Raw genomic sequence first — 26,140 nt, 5'->3', positions numbered from 1 at the left:
TACGGGACAGCCATACAAGGTGAGGTTATGCTGCCATGCCTCCACCAGGGGGTGCTGTCTGCTGGGAGACTAAACAAAGCAGAAGCCTGAAGTCTCAGAGCAGTGGCCACTGTCCACCACAACATGCGGTGCAGGGCAATGGTGATATCCTGGGAAGAAAACAGTTTACAAGAATTAATGAGCTTTAGATGCACCACCATGCCTCCTAGCCACTTCAGGAGAGCCCTGAACACACACACACACTTACTTGCTGGAGATGGACCACAACCATTCATCCAAATTTAGCAGCTGGCAATTCTCCAGCTGTGGTGGTGGCCACAGGGCCCAGACCTTTCCTGAGATGGCAGCAAGGCCATAGTGTGCAGGTAGCTCCTACTTCAGCAGGCTCTGCTCTCGTTTCCAAGGTCTGGGCTGTTTCATTGCTCTTCAGCAGGTGAGAGGGGTCTGCATTTACACAAAGCATGTTTGTTTTTTAACATGGGGGTATTGCTGAAGGAAAGTGCCTGACTGACAGCCTGGGATGCCGAGGTCTTGTATTCATCCATCCCCAAAGGCACTCTATGTGCGTGTGAGTGAAGGGAGGCAGTGGTAGCAAGGCCTGGGCACCTTCACTCAAATAAGCCCAGGTGCTTCCCATGTGAGAGATCCCAAAACTGGGAAAGTGCCACATCTGGGACTCTCTCAGGCAAAGAAAGGGGAAGGAGAGGAAGGATGCTCGAGGAACTGGACTGGGACTCAGGAGATGTTGGGTTCAAATTCCTGCTCTGTCACAGAGTCCCTATGTATCCTTGGATATGTCACTTAATCTCTGTGCCTCAATTCCCCATCTGTCAAATGGGGATAATACTCCTTTCCTCCCACCCATTGCTTCCCTTGTCTGTTCAGATTGTAAACGCATCAGGGCAGAGTTGTTCTCTGTGTGTGTGTGTGTGTGTGTGTGTGTGTGTGTGTGTGTGTGTGTGTGTGTGTGTGTGTGTGTGTGTGTGTGTGTGTGTGTGTGTGTGTGTGTGTGTGTGTACATAGCACCTAGTGCAGTGGGACCACCCTGGTCTCAGTTGCAGCCTCTCGGTGCTGCGGCAATAGTATTGTTAATCAGATCACAATGGACTTGGCAGGGATGGAGAGTCGCTCTCCCTCCCAGCAGCAGCAAGGGAGGGAATTGAATGTATCAGCAACTTTTGTCACAACTAGCAGTTACTTCAGTTTGTGTTGTTCTAACCAGGAACTTCAGGCTATTATCCATCTCTGGAAGGTACCCACTTTGAACGTTGTTGGGACTGATGCCATGGAGAAAATCTGGCCAGTTTCTACATCATGGAAGTGGTGCAAAATCCTCCTTCTAAAGTAGCAGAGGATGCCACTTGGCCACAGGCTGCTGGACAGACTGCATCATGAGGGCCCAGTGGTCATTGGCTTCGCTGGGGCTCCTTTTCCCCAGGACAGCCTGTCCAATGAGCTGCCTGCTGCTGCCTCTGGCCCTGGAGCTCATTTCATAAACGGAGACCAGGACTGTGCAGGCCCCAGCAACAGGCTCAGCAAGATGGAAGAGGAAAGTCTCGTTGAAGATGATGACTGAGGTTCGGGCCCTGGGGCTGGATTTCTGATGCTTCTGTTTGTGGAGATTGCAGGAGATGTCTATTCTCGCATACACATCTGGGGCAGGGAGAGAGCAAGAGGGGGAAAAATGAGGATACAGGACATTGTGAGCATCCCTCAGTCCTGACGTTACTGCTCTATGGACTTGATCCTGCACCCTTTTGGTGGGCAAAGCTCCCACTGACTTCAGTGGTGCAGAAGGAGGGCTGTACTATTAACCATAGATCAGAATTTGGTCCTGTGATCCATGCACTTATGTGTTGGTGAACCACGACAGTTTCACAAGGTATATACTTAGTGCCAGATTCTGCCCTTGAATGTGTGTGAGATGCCTGCTGAAGTCCATGAGAATGGTGCATAGGTATCAGAAGAGAATTTTCCCTTACTGGCAAGGGGATGGTTACACTAAACCCAGGTCCTACTACACCAAAGCCTGGCTGGAAAAGGAGAGAAGGCACTGGAGAGTCAGGTCCCTTCCAAGTAGAAAGTCTAAGGGTGTTGGTGGCAGGGCTGGTTCTATGGGTGGGCAAGCAGAGTAGTTGCCATGGGCATCAGCTTCCTGAGGGGTACCGTACCATTGCGCCACTGCCCCCACAGCTGAACTACATGAGCACCGCAACACTATGGTCACATCTCTCCATCAACTCCCCCACACACACATGGGGGAGGGGTGGGATGTCAATTGTATGCTACCTGGGGATTCCTCCATACTGAGGGACTCCTCAGGAGCCTGACTCATCTGGCTTTATGGCAGGTACAAGGGCCAGGTTCTCTGCTCTGCCCCTTTGCATCTTTGTGTTGTCTCGGAAATGGATTAACACAATATATATATGTGTGTGTGTGTGTCTGTGTTTGGGAGGAGGCTGCCCTGCTAGGGAAGAGTCACTCAAGTACCAGTAGTGGAAGTCCCTGTGCTGGGTCTTTGTGTTTGGGTTCTTCCATTATCGGTCTTGTGCTTTAATTCTCAATGGCATTCTGCCCCACCCGGTGCTGGGGGTCCGGGCTTCAGCAGTGGCTCTGAGCCAGTGCAGGAGTGTTCAGTGGGGTTTTGGCAAACATTCCCCTACCACTGGTCTGTAATCGGCCAGCAGAAGGGGAGATCAAGTACGCACTCTCTCTCATACCCTATCCTTCCCCTGGGAAAGAAGAGAGGCCGCAGACAGAGCAAGCTGGAGAGATACAGAACCTCAGGCAACCACAGACAGTAGCTGAAATAAATGCCTTTACTCTTCTCTGGACTGCTGCACACGGAGGCAGTTTTGACTTTGAGCAGCCCAATTTCTATCTTCTGAGAGATGGGGAGACACTTCAGCGACACAAGGACTTCTCCAACAAGGTCCTGTGAAAGGATAGTGGGCAGTGTTGTGAATAGCCATCCCTGACTCCATCCTCCAGTACACGCACTACTCAGCTGCCCCTGCTGAGAACAGCATCGTGGCCTGCCGCCCTCTGACTACTTTCCGAGGGAGGAAAAGCTAAACGTGGGGAGGTATTTAATTGCTCTGAAAAGCGAGGGAGGCTATTTACAGTCTGAGTTAAACCCATGTAAATCTGGAGTGAGCCTTTAAGCAGCGAATGACTCCTCTTTACAGTGGTGTAACTGGACTAATAGCACTGAAGCCAGGGACTAATAGCACTGAACCTGACCCAGGGACTAATAGCACTGAAGCCTGACCCAGGGACTAATAGCACTGACCCAGGGACTAATAGCACTGAAGCCAGGTGGAGCATGAGCAGACGTTGTACAAAATGTGTCCCTCTCCCAGCACTGCCAACCCTCACCCAATCCTTACCTGAAAGCTCCCCTGCACTTCCAGTCCGGCCTGCCAATGGGGGAGCGGTCTGTGTAAGGGGGAAATTGCCCAGGGGCCCGGGCGATTTACAAGCCCGGCAGCCCTTTTAAATCGCCTGGGTGGGCCACAAGGCTCCTAAGTGCATGCGGGGTGGTACCGGTGGCAGCCGGCTGGGCATGTGAAAGCCTTGGCCATGCTGGAAGAGCACGTCCAACAGCGCAGCCGGCAGCTTGCTGGGCACCAGCCAGCGGAGGCACAGCACCGCTCAAATGTCAGGCGGACCTTCCTAGGGGACCCATTGACTGTTCTGCCCTGGGCAGAGCCGTCCCTAGGGTATGGCGAATTGGGGCAACTGCTCCAGGCCCCGCACTTCAGGGGGCCCTGTGAGCCGCCGGTTAAATTGGTCAGCGTTGTCGGTCCCAGAAGTGACGGGCAGGGCCGGCTTTAGGCACTGTGGGGCCCGATTCGAAAGAGCTACCGCCGAAGACAACGGCAGGACTTCGGCGGCAGCTCAATTGGCTGCCGGTGCCTTCGGCGGCACGTCAGCGGAGGGTCCTTATGGACATTGTGGAGCCCTCTTAGGGGCACAGGGCCCGATTCGGGGGAATCAGGTGAATCACCCTAAAGCCGGCCCTGATGACTGGTCAGTCCCAGAAGTGATGAATTCGTCACTTCTGCCCCAGGCTCCACACCCCCCTAGGGCCCGGAATTGCGGTCGGCAGGCCTGCTTCCAGTCATCGGGGTCAAACTCACTCACAGGGCTACCAGGAAATCTCCCCAGCCGGCCAATTTATGTTAACACTCCCCTCAGCCTGTTTAATGAGAGGCCCATCTCTAAAGCTTACACAGAGACAGGCTTCTCAGCTCCTCTCTGGTCCCTGGAGGGTCCCTGCAGCTGGCTCTGCTGAGGCATGCTCCACCATGCACTGCAGGTGCCAGCAAAGGAAACAGCAGAACCTCCCTTCCCCAATCCACCTGACACACGGGGACTGGGTGTGAAGATCAGCCCCCACCCCCGGAGGCATGGAAAAGGACTGAAGTGAACATGCCCCAGCAGTATTCCCATAACAACTGCAATGTGAAAAGTCTGTAGCTGCCTCCCATGCCCTGAGGAGGGGAGCTGAGTAATGGGGAGTCCTGCCATGTGGCATCAAAGACCTGCATGTGTGTAACTCACTGAGTCACCACTGGTCTGACAAGGACACATTTCACACTCACCTCACACAGGGTGCAAGGGGCAGTGCACAGAATTAGCGCCACAGGACTCGACACTTATAATAGGAGAGTGAGTCTGTCTGTCTTTACCTGGAGATTTCCTGAGAGCCAGCTGGCCCCTGAGTTCCACCCTCATGATCATGGGGCCATGGTCTCTCCTTTCCTCCCCCACCCCCCTTTGGAAGGCCTTTACCAGCCTGGTGCAAAGATGCCATTCCCAGACCTTTCTTGGGTGGAGACCGTTAATTGCACTATGTCAGGAGATGGTTCTGTGATGTGGATGAATGGGGAGAGAAATCCAAACTCTCTTGTGACTCATTTCAGGATTAGACCCCCCCCCCCCCAGGCCCTAGAGTCCTAGGTTTTAAGTCCACAAGGTACCATTTTAATAATCTAGTCTGACCTTCTGCATAACACAGGCCAAAGAACCTCACTCAGTAATTTCTGCATCAAGCCCAGAACTTGTTTGAGCTATAACCATGGGCGGCGGGTGAACCCCAGGCTCAGGGAGACTAGCGCCCAGCCTGCCCCTTCTGCCCTAGGTCCCATTCCTCCCACCAGAGCCCAGAACGCTCATGCGCGCACACACATGCTGCAGCCGCCAGGCCCCCCATCCCGCCCAGGCTGCCCCAGCACCCCCAGCTCCAGAGCACTGAGAAGGCAGCGCAGCCTCTCCCCCAAGCCCCAGAGCTCTTGGCAGAGTCCCTGGCTGCAGGCTGGCCCCCATTAGCCCCAGCCCAGGGCCCTGGCCACAGGCGAAGAGCCGCCCGCAGTACAGCACCAGGAAGCAGGGGTGGCAGAGAGTTAGCAGGGCCATGCAGGGCTGTTTGGGGAGGCTCAGCCTTAGACACCTGCCACCCATGGCTATAACTATCTTTTAGACAAACATTCTGTCTTGATTTAAAGATTTCAAGTGATGGAGACTCCACAACATTCCTAGGTTGTTTCAATGAAAAGCCTCACTATTTAAAAATTCCCCTTTATTTCTAGTTTGAATTGGTCTGGCTTCAGCTTCCAAGCATTGGATCTCATTTTGCATTTTTGCCAGATTAAAGAGCCTCTTATGAGAAATCTCTTTCCCATGTAGATACTTGTAGATTGTGACCAAGTCACCTCTTAACCTTTGCTTGGATAAACTAAATAAACCGAGCTTCTTTAGGCTCTCGTAAGGCATGCTTTCCAGACCTCAAATCATCTTTGTAGCTCTTTTCTGACTCGTTTCCAGTTTTCAACATCTCTTTGAAGTGTGAATACCAGAACAGGACACAGTATTCCAGTAATGAGCTCACTAATGCCATATACAGAGGTAATGCAGCCTTTCTGCTCCTCCTTGATATTCCCTTCTTATACATCCAAAGGTCTTGTTCTCTCTCTTAGCTAGAGCATTGCACCAGGGCTCCTGTTCACCTGGTTATCTACCAAGGCCCCTAAGTTCTTTGCATTCCAGTGGCATAGTCCTCCAACTTGTAAGAGTGACCTGCATTCATTGGTCCTAGACACATGGCTGTGTTAGAATGCATGTTGTTGAAACAAGCCCACTTCACCAAGCAATCCAGCTTAGTCTGTATAACTGACCTGTCTTCATTTTTTACTACTACCCAAATTTGCGTGCCATCTGCAAATTTTACCCATAATGATTTTATATTTTCTTCAAGCTCATAGATAGAGATTGGATAGCATTGGGCCAATAATAGATCCCTGAAGAACTAGAAACTCCCCTACTGGAGGACAGTTCTTCATTGACAATTACTTTCTGTTGTCTGTCAGTTAACTAGTTTTCAATCCATTTAAAATCCATTGTTTTGGGTTTTTTTGTTTTTGTTTTTTTTTGTATAGTACTAAAAATTTTTATCAGAAGGTGTCAGAAGGGACTAAAACGAATCACATATAAAAAGTTAAGTATGTTATGTCAAGACAGTTACCTTTATCGAACTCTTGATCTCATAAAAAATGGAAAGAAGTTAGGTGATGTTTGTGTGATGATCAATTGCAATTATCAATTGTACAGTCCATTCCACAGAACAGCAGTACCCTCTGCTGGGTGCACAGGACCCTACAGATTGATTATCCTTGTACACCTCTACCTCGATATAACGCTGTCCTGGGGAGCCAAAAAAATCTTACTGTGTTATAGGTGAAACCACATTATATTGAACTTGCTTTGATCCACCGGAGTGCGCAGCCCTGCCCCCTTGGAGCACTGCTTTCCCGCTCTATATCCGAATTTGTGTTATATCGGGTCGCGTTATATCGGGGTAGAGGTGTATTGTAATTGTGGAATCAGTGCTGTTATCCTAACAAGGCAGGAGGTATCTGCTATCACCATTCCCCTTCTCCAAACCCTGGAATATTAAGCTGAATTTTATCAGAGTACAAGGATACTGGTTGATTGGGAAGGACTCTAAAGAGGTTGAAAACAGCTGCTGCCACCAAAATGGTAGTCCTTCAGCTGACGGTATGTCCATGTGCATGATAAGTTAGCAAGAGAATTATTTTGGTCTCTTATGAAAACAGTTGGCCTAATTCACTGTTCCCCTGAACTTTGATTGGCCAGTGCAAAGAGGATGTAAAATGCTAGCCAATGAGACCACACCTACTCTGCACAGGTTCAATTACTTCACTACACAAGGTAAGGGGAATGGTGAATTGGGCCAAGTGAGGAAATCTTTCCTCTCAGGTACCGTGGCACATAGTGCCACTGAAGTTAATGGGGTTTCATTTGTATAACAGAGGGCTTGGCCCAGTAAATTTAGAGTGGGATTGTGAAAAGTGCCCAAGTGATTTAGGAGCACAAGTCCCATCGAAAGTCAATAGAGCTTGTGCTCCTAAGGCACTTTTCAAATTCCTATCCCGGAGCCCTACTTCTGCTTGTATATTCACTCCTCTCTCCATCAGGCTGTGCCACCCTGTGGTTTCTGAGAAGCCATCCATGCTAGGAATGGTGCAGCTCCATCCGTGCTAGCAGTGGCGGTGTAAACTGGTTAGTGGCATTCTTACCACAGCATCATCTACCCCTAGTCAGGGCACACCTAGATACCAATGCCCAGGCTACAGCAGTGCCCCCACCACTGCTAGCACTGGAGCTGTATGATGCGGCAACGTGGCATATTCCAGCCTCTTCAATGAACACAGACCCACTCAGACCTCCTGGCTTATTTACAGTGTTTTAATCCCTCCGTCAACACCTACCTGTGTCTCTACATCCTCCTACTTATCTCAACTTTCTAACCCCTTCTCCAAAAAGGAGGGGAGATGGTGTCTCTATTCAGCAGACTCCTTTTAACCAGGCTTCCTCTCCTCCCCCAGCATGCCTTCCTGTGCCTTTTTTTACAGCTTCCCTGTTAATGAGCTAACTGGTTCACCAGCCTCACTCTGGCCTGGTAATCCAGGTAGTCCTCTGTCCAATTAGACCTTCTCTAAGGGAACCTATTTAGAACAAATAGTGACCAGAGTGCTGGCTCAAGTGCCAGCCCTCAGCGCTCCATGACAAGCTGTCAAGGTGTTAATGCAACAGTGCTCCACAAAAACGTGTATACAAGACCTTTGTCTTCTCTGAAAATCAGTAATGTGGAGGGGGACAGAATATGGAGATGACCTCTGAGTTATGGTGGTGAAAACAGCAGCATCTCCCTTGGCAACTTCCTGGTCCCTACCCGTTCTCCTTGGTACAGGTTTGCCCTTGTATAAGATTTTTTTCCCCAGCATGCCCTTCAGGGGATGGCTCTTTAAATTTGCTAGAGGCAAGCAGCTGCAGCCCTTAAAGCCCTTTTTGCGGCTGTCAGCATCTCTCTTTTCAGTGCAGCTGGTGGCCTCTCTCTTTTCTAACTGGTAGGTGTAATGGTTTTCCTTGCTTATTGACAAGGAGGCGGCCCAGTCTCATAACCCTGAGAGCTTCTAAACAGCTGTTTTGCATTAATCTGGGAGTCTGGCTCTACAATGGGTTTGAACCCTGTCAAATTCATATTGATTTCACGTAATTTTGGCTATAACTTAACAGTATCAAATCTTTATGCAACAGTTAAATGAACAGTTCTTGTGGCAATAAACTATCTAAGAAAGGCACTTTCATTCATTCCTTGTCCTTGGGGGCAGCGCAAGCCAACACAGTGTGGTTCCTGTTACAACAAAGTGTGTCCGTAGTTATTGCTGCCTGTGCAGAGGGAAGCTGATACTGCATTATGTTCCTCTAGTGCCAAACTATGGCCTTTGCAGTTGATACACCCATGCTGCAATACCTGAGAACAAGGGAAGTTAAAGGGGCCTGACTTCCATAAAAGGGGCATTTTGAGTAACACTTTATATTAAAGCTCTGTTTATAAAGCATTGACATTTTAATAAATTGTTAATTATTTGAGTTGTTGGACTCGGGGTTGCTTATAACCAGCTAGACTGTAACCTGTTTATAACCATTAGCTAAGCTAACCATTTATTAACCTTTATAAATGGAACCTAGAATATAAGATGTGTTCTCATTTTGCACCTTCCCACTACACAAACAAGTACGTGCTATTTTAGGGCAGGTAAAAGCTTCCTGATTGACTTAAGTCCTGCATTAATCCAGGAGCAGGTATGCCACTGGCAGCAGCAGTATGAGCCTCTTCGTGCTGCCCACCAATGGGCCTCAAGCCTGACCTGAGCAGTTCATCTCTGAGGGTATGTCCACACTGTAATTAAACACCTGCGGCTGGTCTAGGTCAGGTGCCTCGGGCTTGCAGTGTAGGCATTTGGGCTTAGGCTGGAGCCCTGGTTCTGAGACCCTAAGAGGAGGGAGGGTCCCAGAATTTGGCTCCAGCCCAAGCCCAAACATCTACACCGCAAGTAAAGAGCCCCGTGACCCTGAGTCAGCTGACACGGGCCAGCCACGTGTGTTTAATTGCACTGTAGACATACCCTGGGAGAACAGTCCAGACTCCATGCTTCCAAATGCCGCTGCCTCTCTGCAGAGCCTAGCTGGCAAGCATGTGGAGCACAAAGTAGGTCTGTAATGAGGCCACTCGCTCATTTTCCATGGTCTGTCCCATGCTGATGGAAGGCAGGGACTGCAGGTTACTGCCTGAAGAAAGTCAAAGGCTCTTTATCCCTCTCCCTGGAGACATCCATTCAGTGCAATCATGACGTAGTTACATTGCGGGAGGTGACACGGGAACCATTACCTTTGTAGTCTTCTGTAGCTCCTCGCAGAACTCCATACGTTGAGAGGCCTTTAGTTTGCTGAGGGTGACCCTCACTTCCCCCAGCATGGTGTGTCTGGAATACTTGTTGTAATGTTTAACCTATGGGACAGAAAGAATCAGCATCCCCCCCACAGGGGACACAGGAGCAGGGCTATGCAGTACCACATCCCCTGAAGCCAACTGGAATTACGTCTGCTTAGGCCAGGTCTCAAACTTGGCCTTTGTTTTTCCACACACAAGGCCTATGCTCCAGGTCCCTGCATCACGTTCTCGGGGCAGCTGTCTAAATCCTACCTGCCAGGCACCAGGTTTGAAGGGGTCAATATTGGGCTGAAATGAGAACAAGGGAGGCACATCCCCAGCAAATAAAACTTGGATCCTTCCCTTCCCCTGTCACCTGAACAGGCTCCTTCAAGCTCTCTTCTCTTCTCACTCCCCACCACTCTGTCACTTCCTTCCATCGGCTTCTCCTTCACAGTTATTTCATCTGCAGTGTAAATAGCACTCAGGAGCGCCCCGCACAGCTCAAGATGGGCTGTGCGAAGGTTTATGCTACCCATGCATCCTGGGGCTGCTCTCTGCCAGGCTGGCCCCAGGTGTCTGCTGAAGCAGCCCAACATCTCTCTCTTTACAATCCCCCCACACATGTCAAGAGAACCCTCTGGTGGCTGTTCACATGGGTTTCAGAACAGCTTTGCACTCTGGTATCTTCCTGTTGTTAAAAACAAAAACTTTCAGAATGCTTCCTACTGGGAGAGAGAAAATTCATTGTTTTCCCTTTCTGGAAGTGCTCAGATCCAACAGCTCAATATCCAGTACATTATAGAGACATACAGGAGCTGTGCAAAGATGTTCTAACACGGCTGAGGAGCTTGCCCTGCGGATTTCTTTTTTTCCTCTCTGTACACCAGTTTTGTCTCCTTCCATCTTTTACTCTCGCCGCATGGCCTCATCCTCTCCTCTTTGTAGTTCACTGTTGCCCTAGCACGGGGCCTGTTCGTGGCTGGTCGAGCCATTCTGGTCATGGTTATTTGGTTAGCTGCTTGCTGCATTTCCTTTCATACACTTGCTAGGTACTTTTACATATGGGACCTTCAATGACAGTGAATAAGAGTAAATGTAATTAGATGGGGAAATTGAGGGCTAAATAGTAGAGAAGCTTTGGAGTATTGAGCCACCTGGAGCATTGCCAAGACATAGCAGGTGTGCAGCGACACATGGGAATTGCTGTATTGGATCAGACCTGCAGACCATCCAGTTCAGTACCCTGTCTTTGAGAGTGGCCAATACTGGCTGCTACAGGCAAGGTGCAAGAAATGCTGCAGGAGGCAGTTATGAGATAACCTGCTACCAGGGAAAATTTCTTCCAAACTCTAATTAGAAGTTGACTTGTGCCCTGAAGCAGGAGGGTTTGCATCCTTTCTGTAACTCCTGATGGTGGTGGTGGTTGTAGGTTTTCAATCCATATTACTGCAAATCTGGATTTTCTTGTGATCCATATAGGTTTCCAGAAGCTTGTGTATCCTTCTAAGCTCTTGGTCTCAATGATAGTCTGTGGAACTCATTGCCATAATATCACTATATTCTGGGGGCGGGAGGAGTAGCAATATGCTGATTTAACAACATATCAGTGAGAGAATGGAAACAAAGGAATCAGCCTACTTTCCAATAGAGGAAAAGTAAAATAAAACCATAATCACATAAAAATATGCATAAATATGAAACACATTCTGGGGCTGCTTCCTCAATGCCATGAAAAACTGACCAGCTGAGTCAGAAAACAGAAAGCACCTGATACAGCTGCTAACCCTTACATCTAGGGGACTTCCTCATCAACTCCTGTCTTGAGAGCTGAACTGTATTGGAACAGATAGTGCTCCCTGTCCCTGTAAGCTCTCGTAGCAGAGGAGAAAAAACAAAAAAAAAATCCCTATTAATATACATAAAGGCTTAGGTTTGGAGCCCTTTCTTTGTGGTGTCTCGGGTTACTGGGTGGAAGAGCTGTGCAGATCACACTTAGTGAGCAACTGATTCAAGAGTCGAGTTCTTGTCTCTGGTTGGAAATACAGTAGAACCTCAGAATTATGAACACCAGAGTTACAAACGGACCAGTCAACCACACACCTCATTTGGAACTGGAAGTACACAATCCGGCATCAGCAGAAACCAAAATAAATAAATAAATAAAAGACGCAACTACAGTACTGTGTTAAATGTAAACTAAAAAAATAAAGAGAGCAGCATTTCTTCTGCATAGTAAAATTTCAAAGCTGTATTAAGTCAATGTTCAGTTGTAAACTTTTGAAAGAAAAACCATCATGTTTTGTTCAGAGTTACGAACAACCTCCATTCCCAAGGTGTTTGTAACTCTGAGGTTCTACTGTAATCTGTGCACCTACCTCTGTTTTTTACCACTGACTTCCTTGCTCCCATTTGCTCAGCAAATGTTCTGTATTAACACACCCCAGTCTGTGGAACACTTTCAAATTGTTTGTTGTGTGATGATGTAATGTTTGAATGGTTGGGCACCAAGTCACATGGTATTGCTTCTGCTCCCTGGTTGGGGGGCGTCTTCCTTCCTGTTAATAAAAGCTGTGGATAACTCAGAGGGGCTTTTGATCAGGGTAAGGGCTGGGAGCACTTTAAGGAAAAGCAGTAGGAAATAAAACTTGCTAGATCTGCTTAGCTCTCCTCTTTGGACAAGAGCCATATGTTCTGTTTATGTATGGAGGTCAGAGTACAGCTCAAGAGATATTGGTGCCCTGTTTAGAATATGCCTCTCCAAAAGTCAGTCACTCACTCCCTGCTCCAGTCCTTACTGCTACCTGTATCATTTTTTCCCATCCAGAAGGAATTCTCCTCATTTATGTGTGTGGTGGGTGGCCTGGGTACCCAACTGTTCTGCAGAAGCCTTTGTCTTGCCTGCAGTGATGCTTAAAAAGAGGTGCTGCAGAACCCAAAATGAAGGATGCTGACTCAAAGGCACCTGCTGCTGCACATGACTATGAAGGAACAGAAAGGACACTCCTTTGGAGTGAGACGTGGATGAGCAGAAATGATGCCGATGGAGAAGAGCTGGCCTGCGGGTGAGTGACCACAGCTGTCCCCTCATTACCCTCAGATGCAGTGCCCCAGGCAGCTGCCTACTTGCCCTACATTCAAAGTTGTCCTGGGAGACCATAAACCATGTCTGATTTCTCTTGAAGGAATGTGATACTTTCATCTTACCCTTCCTCTCACCCACTCAATGCCACTAGCTCCACTTCATCCTAGCTATTATTCCTCAGCACCTCCCAGGTAGGCAACTGATTCACTACAGGGCCATGTGTTTACCCCAATTATCCAGAGGGAGGAACCATTGTTCCATAAGCTGTTGATGGACCAAGAGTGGAAATGGATTTCCCCAGAGAGCCCTTGTGTCCAAGGATTGAGAGAGAGGCAAAGCTAGTGATGCTACCTAATGATCACAGCCAGTCCTGCATCAGAGCCATCAAATCTTGCTGACTTAGATACTACCACTCCCCTCAAGCCCCAGAAATAAAATGCCAAGGAACTGCTGTTTGAGCATTTCAAATGCTGATTTGTCTAGGGGACGCCAGCCTTTACCACCTGGCCTGTGTGAAGGGAGTTTGTGCCACAGTACCATTCATGTCACAATGAGCCTGGAACCCTAACTGGCCACACAGTGAGACCCTGTTAGTCTCAGAGAGGCTATGGAGTGGATGGGCCTGGAGAATGAATCACCTCTTCCCCTTTCAAAGGTGAAGAGAGCAAGACACCTGGAGGGGACAGCATTAGGGAATTTTCCCATGATGCACCTTTTCTGTGGGTATCGAAAAGGCCTCATTTTCCAGGGCCGTTAGCTGAGCCTCTTTAACCAGCACCTGACAAAGGTAACACAGAATGAGCCAGCCCCACCTCCAGCTTCACAGTGCTCTTCTCCAGCTCGGCCTCCTGCAGGGAGCAGACAAACTGGTCCCCAAAAGCAGGTTTCCTGCAGTTCTTCACCACCTGGGTTTGCCACTCACGGACCATGCACTGAAGGCCAGAGATGTGAGATGGGACCTGCCTCAGCAGCCGGACCCGAACAGCAGAGTCAGCGCTCCCTCGGCTAGGCAGGCCTGTCACTGCAATGACCGTCAAGAGCAGCTCAAGTCGCTCCCTGTGGTAGAAGAGGGAGAATCTCAGCCTGCCCCGGGAGCTCTCCAGGAAGTCTGCGTTGCTGCCCACACTCTCCAGGTTCTTGCTGCTGGTACAGGAGCGGGAAAGGCAGGTACCCAGCTTGTCCAGTTCCTCCTGGAGCGTCTGGATCTGGAGCAAGAGAGACTGTCTCTTTAACAATGTAAACAGGCCAAGACAGACATCTATTTTCTTCCTCCAGTCACTGAAACTGAAGACCTGTTTATACCTAGTGATGATCTGCCCTTTTGGGCTTGTCAGCACATGGAGTGATTCTGGGATGGCTATTCCTGAATCACTTCATGTGTGGACGCCCTTATTCTGGATTAAGAGATGAAGTGATTCAGGAATAGTTACTGCATTTTAAATTCATACCCTACCTTAATGCAAATTAACTTCCAAGTGTAGACAAGCCAAATGTGTGCTGAGGGGCTTTGTATGTGTTGGATGTGGTTAGGCAAGCAAGACGTGAGGAAAGTGGTTTATATCTCTTTGGGTTAGAAACCAGGATAGCTCCATTGACTTCAGTTCAGAAGTCTTTGTTGCCTCTGAAAATCATTACAAAGGACACAGAGGGAGGGGAACAGAACATAGACTAGAGCATGAGCCCTTAGATACAGTAGTGAAAACACCACTAGCAGCACCTCTCTTACTAACTTCCTAATCCCTATCAACTCTTGCTGCCCTCTTACAGGCATTTTTTCCTAGTAGGCCTTTCTCTCTGGGGCTGGGCCCTTTACATTTGCCTGGGGAAAGCAGCTGCTGTCCTAAAGGGGCAATTTTGTTTGCTGGCAGCACCTCACTCTCATCTAGCAGGTAAATACTGTAGCTCTTCTGGTTTCCCTTTCATACTGCTGGGCGCAGCATTCCCACACTGCAGTGGAGCTATGCCCATTTATGCCAGTTGAAGACTTGGTCTGCTTGTGTGTCTGAGAGCTTTGCTGTTACTCCTCTCCCAGACAGGCCTAGCTGGCTGGGAATCTCCACAAGCTCACCATGAACCACAGCAATTCAGGTTCACTTTGGGCCATGGCAGAAATGGCATCTGCTGTGGTAAGCAGAGAGGGTACTACATGAGTGGAGAGGGAATCAGAAAGAAATGAGAAGGGGGAGATTAGCAAGTGTTCAGGTAAGAACAAAGGCCTCTCAGAGGAGGGAATAAGAGGCAGAGAGACAAACAGGAAACAGAAATCAAGATTGTAATCAAACAGGAGGAAGTTTTCCTTTATGCTCCCCAGATATTGCTCCTTCTGTATCTTACCTCTCTCCTAGCCTCTGACTCTCTCATGCCCACCTGCAATTCTGAAAGCTCTAGGAAATGGAGGAAAGGGTTCTTCTCCAGGGCTCGTTGCTAAAAGTGGGTGTCATGCCATTTCCAGTTGGAGCTGCTGACACCCCCAGACAGCTTCACAGAGGAGAGATCCAAGCTGAATTGGGCTCCCAGAAGTATGTAGATTCTCCAGCAATACTCCTCTCTCGGAGGCTGAGTATGGTGGGGAGTAATTACTCAAGTACAGCATCATTGTATAGTGTAGATTGCAATCCCTGAGAGAATAATGTGATTGAATGGGGCCAGTGAAAAGAGAAACTTGATGTTGCAGTAGTTTAATGCCTTGGCTTTTTATTCCTAGGTTCAAACTAGATTCAAATCTGGATTAGATCATAAGGGAAATTACTTTAGTGGTGTCAGCCCCACGTACCTATAGGATTTTTTCTCCCCATCATCACAGGCCTAATGTAATTGAACTCCATTTGTTTTTTGCACTTGAGAGAGGCTCAGGGTTTGATTAACATGGGATGCTGGAGTCAGGAAGATGGAAGTACCCTGGAAGATTGTGAAGAATCTTTCCACAGCACTAGTCACACCATGCTCAACTCTAACTGGGATTAGAAATCTCCCTTTACTGTGTCCCAGTCACTTCTATAATTGTGCTGTTGATTAGCCAAGCCTGGGAAACATGGGATTTCCTTCAGCATCTGCTTCCTTCCCATTTATCTTAGCAGAAGAGAAGCCCCCTTATGATGTAGAGTATTTTGCCTTTTGGATATTGGTCAACCACTTCTCAGTTCTGACCCTTTTGTTTTGTAATCAGAAAAACACCTTTGACCTTCTGCAGGTGCCCTGGGGTTAGCACACTTGCCTTGACATCAGGAAGGCTCTGCTTAGCAATGTCAAGGAGAGCTGGTCGCAGTTTATCCCCCAGGATGCCATTCTCCACCTTTGTGTCCTTACAGGCTTCACTAAGGTATTTCTTCTCTGTGGGAACAACAGCAAAAATTAGTGCAGCAGCCTGGAGATGACATCTGTAAATATAAAGCCAGGGGCCAGGGTTTTTCAAAGGTGATTTTTGGATGCCTAATCTGAGATGCCTTTCAAAGAGCTGGCGTTTCAGAAGTGCCAAGGACCTGCCCTCTGAAAATCAGACCCTTCAAACTGGACACCTGAAAATCAAGCCACTCAAAATCACTAGTTGCTTTAAGAGCCTGGCCAGGATTTTGAGTTGTTGCAGGAATGGGACAGGAGTTCACCGTCACCTTCTCTTCCCCTCCAGGTACAACACTGCAGTTAGCAAGGCCCATTACTGGGGAGATTCCTTTCCTCTGATGGATCCAGTATGGATCACTGCCATAGTCGAGGTATTGGTCAGAGGTCTCAGCAGCTGGTACAGAACATCATATATCCCAAACTTCATGGGGTGGCTTGCTACCCATTTAGGACAAAAGTGAAAATCAGAGAATTCTGGGAAGATAGACTCACATAAAGCTCAAGATTTGATAATCCCACACAGGGGAAATCAAACTCCGTGATTATCTTAACATTTCAGGTCAGTGTCTGAACTTGTCAGGGGTAGGGAAGGAAGGGGGAAGAAAGGGCATATGTGAAAGAGAGAATATTGTTTCTTTGCTTGAAAAAAATGATCCAAGCACACTAGGATTGATGAGACTGGGGTGAATAGAAAGTTAGAAGTGTCAGGCTTGGCAATGAGGAAGTGGCCCTAAGACCAGTATCTCTCTGGGGGTGAGATGACAAATGGGCTGATTCAAGCTGTAACAGGTGGGATGTGGGAGGAAGTTTTGCTAATGTCTCTGGGCAGGTGAAATCTAAGCAGTTGCTGGCTGGAGTGATGGTACATCCTGTGTGCTCTGGAGTTTCCGGGTGCAATGAGCCATTGTAAGGGGAAGAACCAGTAAGCAACACGTGTTCAATAAGGAGAAGTTGCCTAACCCTCCTTTCTCGTCTCACACATAGAGGTTACTTTGTATTAACAGAAGGAATCAGGTTCCGCTGCCCTTCTCGGAGGGGGATTAGGCAAGTTAATAAACATAGAGCTTTGCTGCTGCAAGAGGGTGATTACTTTTGTGCTGCCTGGGGTCAACAGGATCAAGATCGCAAAGGGACACTCAGAATAAGCTGCTGCACTTTGGGAGTCTTATGGAAAACTCAGTTCTAGCATGTAACCTTGTCCCAGGGGTTAAAGTAGATTGAAGCGGGAGTGGCGGGGAGCTCTCTCTCTGCACCAGGGGAGGAGGTGAGGTGCTCCCCCAAGCCAAGGGGAGTACGGGGAGCTCTCCTTCTGCTTGTAGTAGAGGAGGGGGGCAGCACTGCCCCTCACTCCCACTTAACCCTGCCCTGTCTCCCCATACGGAGTTGTTCTAAAGCAGGAAATTGTTCTAAAGCAGGAAGTTGTTCAAACTGCCCTAGGAAACATTTTAAGTGGCATTTCTTATCCACTCCCCACCATCTAAATGGCAAATGCTCTTGGCAGAGATTGAAATCCCAAATTTGGCTCCGGTACAGAAATGCCCTAGCCCCCATCACGTGGCGTCAATTACATTTTAAATACACGTCAAAAAGGGCCAGCAGGGCTCGCAGATTTGCTTATCTTCATGCCCATAAAAGAGGGAGAGTCCTCCAGGAGGGCATTAATCCCAGCCCTTGTGCTTCTTTGCAGCCTGCAGGGAAGATAGAGCTGAGCAGGGAGCTGATTCCCTGTTGCTTTATGCAGCTGTCTTTGTGCCACTACACTGATCCTGAGATAAGACTTTGGGAGCTCAGTAAGTGCAGACGTGATTGATAAAACTCCGACTTTGTTCCTTCCTTTGGCATGTCTGGCTTGATGTAAAGAGCTCCAGGTAAGCTGGAATAGAGCCCTTCTCCTGTCACCCTTTGGCAAGGAATACATTTTGTGAATTCTGCACTACAGCCTCACTATGGAATCAAGAAGAGGAAACGGGCTGGGAGGCAGGAAGCCCTTGTATGTGCACATTGTGGGAGCACCCAAAAGCTTCCACAGTACAAACTCATAGGCAGAGATAGTCCCTGCCCTGAAGAGCTTGCAGTCTGAAGGATAAGAACGTCTGTCTTGGCACATTAGTGCTCGGTCCTTCAGTTTGCTCCCGTGTGAAGGTCCTTTGTTAAGGGTGAAGTAGCACAGACACAGAGACTTTTGGTGGCTGGTGTGTACTGTCGCCTGGTACTTACTTCTCCCAAGTTTTCTCAGTTTCTGGCACTGGCACATTTGGCAGGTTAAAATGGTTAGAGCCACCAAACCCAGGAGGATGGCTAATGCCAAAATCCCATACTTCCAGGTGTCAGGAAAGGGCAGCTGTAAACTCTGCGAGTGAAGCAGAATGGAGTTCTCTTGTGTCATCTCCCCGACCTGTAAGAGAGGAGGAAGGAATCAGTGCTGCCCGTGGAGCTGTCCACAGGCCTTCCATTGAGGCGCTAGATCAGCTGTCCCGGGGGGAGGATGGGGTCCAGTACAAGGGAATTGTGACGAGCAGGAGACAAGGAGCTGGTTTATAGCCCCACACTTTCCAGAGTAGCGCCATGGTTGGCAAGGGGTTATATTGGTTTCTGGTTTTGGCTACTTAAATCACTTGCCCTTGAAAGGAAGAGTACAATTTACCCCATCTTTATCAGCATATCAACCTTCAGCAGCAGCCAAAAAAACAGCTCCCAGCTTTGGATAACAGCTGTTCCAGGAACCTGCTGCCTAGTTCCACAGTGTAAACAAAGCCCAAATGAAACTTCAGCCAAATGTTCTCTCCTCTTTCAATACAAAAGCCTCCTCAATGCACGTAATTCCTACATCTAGAAATGGGCTGTTGTCTACGCTGGGGTCTTTTTCCTATGGTTTCCCACCACTGCTACCACCATTTCAGCTCCACTGTTGATACATGCAGGGGCGGCTCCAGACCCCAGCACGCCAAGCGCGTGCTTGGGGCGGCATACCGCGGGGGGTGCTCTGCCGGTCGCCGGGAGGGTGGCAGGCGGCTCCAGTGGACCTCCCACAGGCGTGCCTGTGGAAGGTCCGCTGGTCCCGCGGCTTCGGTGGAGCATCCGCAGGCATGCCTGTGGGAGGTCCACCGGAGCCATGGGACCGGCGACCGGCAAAGCGCCCCCCGCGGCGTGCCGCCGTTCTTGGGGCGGCGAAATGGCTAGAGCCGCCCCTGGATACATGGTGTAGACAGGGCTCCAGTCAGCCAGCAGTGACATTCCATGAACCTTCTCATTGGTTTGGGGATTTAGGTATAACCCCACCTGCCCACCAAACTCTCTTTGTCAGCTCATCAGCCCAACCTCAAACTTCTGTTCAGTCGTCTGCCTAACTCACAAGCAGCCATAGTGACTCTGATGGAAGTGGTGTAGTTCTGCAAATTGGAACTGGCGTAGGTACAAAGCAGTCTTGTAAAGGAGGTGTGACCCCTGCATATGCATGAAGCTCACCCGCTAACAGGGAGCCTGAAATATCAGGGCTTATGGCACCTGAATGACTTTAGAAAAGAGGAAGGCAGCTGAAATTAAAGACTTGTTGAAGAGAGGAGGAAAGAAACAAGAGGAGAGAAACAATTCTTCTGGATAAGACTTTTCCACTTGAATCCAACATTGACACTCAGGTGACTTCTTATGAAATGCCATGAGCTGGGGATGCCCTAATGTTATCCTCCCAGCTGAACCATGCTATTCTCAGTTGGAAATACTCTGACAGGAGAAATGATCTACCCCTGCTCTCTTACAAATCCTAGCCCAGGACGCATTCACACACCACTCAGGGTGAGCAGTGAGGGCACTGGAGATCAGAGGAGAAGACGGAGAAGAGGGAGATGGGCTAGCACTTTCCTAAGTTACCTTGTACCAGCCAGAGGTGGCGCTGCTGCTAGTGCTCAGCTCTGATTTCAACTGACTGAAAAGACTGACAGGTTTCAGAGTGGAAAGACATTTATCTGAAAGGGCATTTGAAACACCAAACTCTATTGACTTCAGTGAGCTTTGGATCAGATCCCAAGTCTCCTTTATAGTTTCAGAGCCTGCTCCAGGGACAAAGGCTCTAAGATCACTGATGTATTTGGGTTATTCATTCAGAGGAGAAAATATCCTAAGGAATGAAATGCTAACTGAGTGGAGGTGGCTTTCCCTGCCAGGTCATGGTACACAGCCAGCCACCTAGTGCAGCAGGTACAAACTACAGACCAAATTCTGCCTCCAGTGACCCCCTGCAGCCCCATTGGTGTCAATGATCGTTCAGCAGAGGCAGAACATTCCATCTGAAAATCACTTGCAAGCAAGCCTTATTCAGATTAAACTGGGCTTCTCCCCCTCCAGGGCCTGTTTCCACAGAGCCCAGCAGGGATGGGGGTAGTGGTGCGCTGCACACTGTGGCCACTGAAGACTTGTCTACATTGTAGGTGGGTGCCCGAGGGGAAGGAGGAGTGCGTTGCTTTAGAAAACCTGTCAACTAACTTGATGTCAGACACAGCTTAGCTCTTAATATGGACCTTGTGTCTAAAAAAAAAAAAATCTGCCTTCAATAGCAGGCCCACTCAGGAAACCAGATCCATTTAAAAAAATCAAATTGTGTCCCTTTGTCAGTGTTGCTCCTGTTCTTTACATTAGAGGCCTTAGTTGTGATTATGCCACCCCTCACGCCCGCGCCCCCACCCCGTGCTACGCACTGTACAAACACATAATGAGAGCGAATCCTTGCCCCAAAGAGCTTAACTAGCTAAACAGGCAGGAAAAAGCATAGGTTAGGAAAGTGAGGTGACTTGCTCAAGGTTACACAGCAGCTGGGTGACAGAGCTGTGACTAGAATCCAGGTCTCATGAGTCTCGACCCAGTCCCTCACCACTAGATCACTCTGCCTCTCTTCTGCTGCTGTACATTGGCAGGTGATCTCTTGAATAACAAATTGTACAACACCAAAAACATCCCACACGCACATGCTGTCAGCGGAAAGAAGAACACTAATCTCAGCCTCTTTCTCTTCTTCCCATTCCTCTACCCATCCTAAAATAAGGTTACATCCAAAAGAGTGCAGCCTTGGGGCAGGTAGCACCAGGAGGGGATGGGCAGCCTGCAAGGAACAACACGTTTATAGTGGCACAAGCACCCACAAGCTGCAGATGTTACTTGACTCCCAAAAAGAAGCGTTTCTGTTCCTAAATTTCCCCCTAACCTAACCTTATTGGTGTCTCACTTAAAACAAAAATCCTACCTTCACACAAGCTGCTGGAAAGCAGCGTCTCAGGGTCCCTCTGTGAGCCTGTGTGCACGCTGTCGGCAGAACTTCCAGTACAATGCGGGATTGGCATCCTGTACTAGAAAAACAAGTTCCTGCCTCGTTCAGCAAGAAAATAAAACATCTGATATTGACGCAGCCAATTCAGGACGGGTTGTACAGATGAAAATATAGACAGATCTCCTTTTAATTAGCTCAGGCAAAACACATAGGGCTGGAGGTTTGGAAGAGCATAGCTCCTACTTAAGTGTTTGAATAGGTGGCCAGACTTTTCCAGGGCTCTGCATGCACTAAACTCTTCCGAAAATCTGGCCTTCAGTGTTAAGGCGGGAGCTGCTGGACACTGAGAATAGGTCTAGTGGTGCTAGCACCTTTGCAAATTGGCTGAGGGAAATGTGCAGCAATCACCAGGGTGCAAGGAAAGAGGAATCACCTTTCAGACTGATGGTGGGAGTCAGACAAGCACCTGCTGCTCATTTGAACTCAGGGGGAAATAAATGGTGAAACTGAAGTGCTGGGAAAAAGATCACCAAGTATCAGAGGGGTAGCTGTGTTAGTCTGTATCCACCAAAACAATGAGGAGTCTGCTGGCACCTTAAAGACTAACAGATTTATTAGGGCATAAGCTTTCATGGGTAAAAAAGTGGGTTTTTTACTCACGAAAGCTTATGCCCTAATAAATCTGTTAGCCTTTAAGGTGCCACTGGACTCCTTGTTGGGTTTTTTTGGGGGGGAAGAGAAATCCCCACGTGCCCCTGCCCCAGGGAGGTGACAGGACTGAGAGGAGAGAGAACAAGGAATAAAGGCTTCACTTTTGCTCTGCATTAAAGGAGCATTTTCTCTGGAAACAGGTGTTCCCAGCAACGCTGCACTTGGACAAAAAAAAAATTAAATCTGCCAAAACAAGAGCAATCTCTGCCAGGGAAAACATTCCATACGAGCAAGGGACAGAATCCGCCATAAAAACAGACAGTAACTAGGAAGGCTCTTGTGCATTCACTAGCACATCTGATTTTTCTCACTCACCTGAGTTGAACACCTGGGGCTAGATTGTCAATTGCATCAGAGACACCTTCATGCTTCCCTGTGGTTGCCAATGGCCAGTTCAGGCCCCTGGCAGAAACTAGAGTGGCCTCAGGGCTGCTGTAAGTGACCAACCCCAAGGGGCTGTTATGCCAGATGGGAATTGTGGGAACGACTCTCCTTCAGGTTTTCCTCTCTAGAAGTGGGCTGTGTTGTGTTAAGTATATGTGGGTGGAACCATGATGGTGGATGGGGGGAAAAATTAGAGGGAAACTGTCCCCTTCTCTCATGCATTTGTACTCTTGGTCCCTGCTGAGCTCCTAAACTGTGGGTCCATTTCTCTGAGAGAACCCCTCTCCAACCAACATGGCTCAGGGCTCTGCTAAACCCCTGGCCAAGAGGAACTCATGACCCCTTTATGTTGCCAAGCTTTCCAACCTCAGAGCCTACTGCAGCCCCTATTGCATTCATAAGCTGAATCTGTCCCCTTATTGTTGATTGCATTGTTGTTGTAGATCATGTAGCCATTATTTTGAGAGCATATCTACCTGTCATCCAGCTTGCTGCCATGCTTCATGTGGGGGTTTGCTTATGACACTGTATTTAGAAGCTGCAGCCCCAAAACAAGCTTGCTTGTGGCATGTCTAAAGTGGCTTTAGTTTTGTAGAGTACAGTGTGGAAGTAAGGGAGTCTGCCTTGCAGTACATAGCAGTTCCATGACTGAATAATGCATGACCAGGACTGCCTCCTCTTTCTTTGTGGGGCATGCTCAGAAGAAAAATCTTCAGTGCTTTATATTTTAAATACCCCCAAGTGCAGCCTCAGTGCTTGATTTTCAGTTAAGGCCCTTAATAAGAAAGTTGCTGTCTTAGCCCTGGTCTACACTACAAAGTTAGGTTGATGTAAGACAGCTTACGAGGACTTAACTCCGTAAGAGTCTACACTAAAATGTAACTCCCACTGATGTAACACCCCCTACACCAACTTAATAACTCCACCTCTGCAAGAGGCGTAGCACTTTGTGTTGACCTAACTACATCAACTTCTGTCAGTGTAGACACTACAATGCTTACACTGACTGTTGTTGCCTTTCCAAAACCATCCCACAATGCCCCACGCTGGCAGTTAAATGGGTGCAAGCGCTTCTGGCGAGGACATGCGCCACCAGCACAAGGCGCGTAGTGTGGACATGCAAAAACGATTCAATTACTGTGGTGGCTGTACATCAATGTAACTTAGGTCAACTTAATTTCATGGTGTAGACTTGCCCTTACTCATAAATGGGGAGCTTAATTAATTAAGCAACACTTCTAAGTCACGTCAGGCAGCATTTTTTTCTAGACAATGACAGCATGTCACAGGGAATGGTTCTGAGCCCAAAGATAGGGGGGTCTTTGATCACCTGTGATGTGTAATCAGGCACTGAACTGAATGTCTCATTGCAGCTGTGGAACACAGGAAAATGAATACATAAGATTTAATGAAGCCATCAGAGTAGTGTCACTATGGGTGTGACACTCCTGAGAGATGCTCAGAGTGCTCCAGTTATGTGCAGAGTTCTAAGCCATTTTCTGAGTCCCAGTGTGTCATGCAGTTTGGACATGAAAAGTTTACCAGTGATTTAGGAAAATGGCTAATATAAAGGGATATTTCTAGATCATTTGCATCAGTCCCTTGTGATAGTGGATGCACGACCTGCAGCCATTTGGTTCTCTATTACACAGGATATTTATAATGGGTCTTGAAGCTGCCCCAGTGCCTGGTCCAACACTGGCTGCATCTGCCAGTTGGCATCAGACATTAGAGGAGCTGTAAGAGTCCCCCATCTCCCACTTATTGACTAGCTGGACTGATCATGTGTATCCTGCATGTTACTGCAGCCAAGACTTGTGCCAGGATCACTGGATTCATTCATATAATAGTCCTTGTCTGGAAGGGGCCAATGCTTTTGATGGAAAGGGCCAGAGGCAAGTACATGTCACCATGAGATTCATAATTTGGCCTCCCCTTTCAGTTCTGCCCATAAGTAGTGAAAACTCTTTCCAGTGTGTACATGCATGCATGCTTGTGCATGTGGTGGAACTTCCTGAAGTAACTGAGATTGTCTCAATTTAAGCTGTGTCTACACTATGGAAACTATACTGGTATAATTATGTCTGCATAATCCTGTAGTGTAGACACAGCCTACACCAAGGGAAAGGATTTTTTTCCATCAGTGTAGGACCACCACCTCCCTGAGTGGGAGCATTCTTCCCTCAACCTAGCTTTGTCGAACCTGGGGGTTAGGCTGGCCTACCTTTGTCACTTAGGGGTTGTCTACACTACCGCGTGGGGTCGATCTAAGATACACAACTTCAGCTACGTAAATAGTGAAGTTGAAGTCGACGTACTTAGATCTACTTACTGTGGTGTCTTTGCTGCGGTAAGTCAACAGCTGGTGCTCTCCCATTGACTCTGCTTGCACTTCTCATTCTGGTGAAGTACCAAAGTCAACGGGACAGCGCTCAGCTGTTGATGCAATAAATCGACCCCCACTGGATCGATTGCTGCCCGCCGATCCGGCGGGTAGTGTAGACAAGCCCTAAGGATTGTGGTTTTTCACATCCCTGCCTGATGTAGCTATATCAACCTAAGTTTTAAGTGTTGACCAAGCCCAAGCGTCAGTCTGTTCCTCCCACCCACCTTAAATCTACGCAAGATCAACTGGCCAATGTAGCCAGGGAAAAAGAAGTGGTGGCACCCCAGCCGTCCCAGATTTTCCCTCACTCCCATGTTTCTGACATTCTGCCCTCCTTCCTGCTGCCATGCTCCCCTTCCCAGACTCCGGCGAGGCCTGCTCTGCACACAGTTATACTGGTATAACTACTTCAGCTAGGGGTGTGATTATATATTTCAATAGTTAAATCAACTCCTATGTGGAGCTGAGCCTAAGGCCTTGTCCTCACTAGAAAACTGTACAGCTATTCCCATGGAAGTCAGGGGAAATGAGCTCTACTGGTATAAGACCATTTATATCAGTACAACTGCATCCACGGGAGAGGGAGGCGTTGTACCACTTTAACTATGCTGTGAAAGTTAACAACAGTACAACCTTCTAGTCTGGAAAAGGCCATAGACTAAAAAAGCTCCATGCCTGAGCAGCACAGAGAAGTGAAACTGATAATCTGCACTGCAGGGACCTTGTCCATTCCACTTTTCCCCTCTGTTCACACTTGGGGAGCAAAGATTTGGAAAAACTGCCGAAGTGCTGTACCAGTGCACTTCTAACCCTGGCTTTATCCTGCAGGCTGTTGCCTGATCTATTGATTAGTTATTGATTAGGTTATTAGTTTGGTTTCCCCAATTAACACACTGTATTTTGGTCAGTTCTTGTCTCAAGATCAGGCCCAGTATCGTCAGGCTTCCTGAGCCTCGTGGAGCACAGCTGCCACACTCACACTTTGTTTATAATCGTTGTATTAATACAGTTAGCAAAGTCACAAACACTCTAACTCCACAAGGCACATAGAGACAATACAGACTGAGCTGAGCATCCATATACTTACATCATCCCCTCCAAAACAAGGCGAAGTGTTAGCTATATCTGCCCCCTCACCAGCATCACCATCGGTCACCAGCCTGACAGCTCCCAAGCACT

The 26,140-nt window shown here is 48.3% G+C and overlaps 1 protein-coding gene across 7 annotated transcripts; it reads right to left on the bottom strand.

Moving 5' to 3' along the window:
* Positions 1-26,140, bottom strand: LOC120404214 (synaptotagmin-B-like). 7 transcript variants are annotated; one of them, XM_039536317.1, is made up of 8 exons: positions 26,049-26,140; positions 21,457-21,559; positions 18,441-18,618; positions 16,099-16,214; positions 13,697-14,089; positions 9,758-9,877; positions 2,824-2,935; positions 1-1,653 (listed from the first exon to the last, which is right to left on the bottom strand). In XM_039536317.1, the coding sequence occupies exons 1-8, from the start codon at positions 26,051-26,053 to the stop codon at positions 1,340-1,342; spliced, it is 1,341 nt and encodes a 446-aa protein (XP_039392251.1). In that variant the 5' UTR covers positions 26,054-26,140; the 3' UTR covers positions 1-1,339. The 7 variants fall into 7 exon arrangements, with proteins under 7 accessions (XP_039392251.1, XP_039392254.1, XP_039392255.1 ...); XM_039536320.1 differs by having other exon boundaries at positions 21,457-21,575; positions 26,049-26,136; XM_039536321.1 differs by having other exon boundaries at positions 21,457-21,554; positions 26,049-26,125.

This window comes from Mauremys reevesii, linkage group 4 (assembly GCF_016161935.1).
Source record: "Mauremys reevesii isolate NIE-2019 linkage group 4, ASM1616193v1, whole genome shotgun sequence".
NCBI classification, from domain to species: Eukaryota; Metazoa; Chordata; order Testudines; family Geoemydidae; genus Mauremys; species Mauremys reevesii.
The sequence above is the reverse complement of the archived record's forward strand: the minus strand, read 5'-3'. Positions and strand labels throughout refer to the sequence as shown.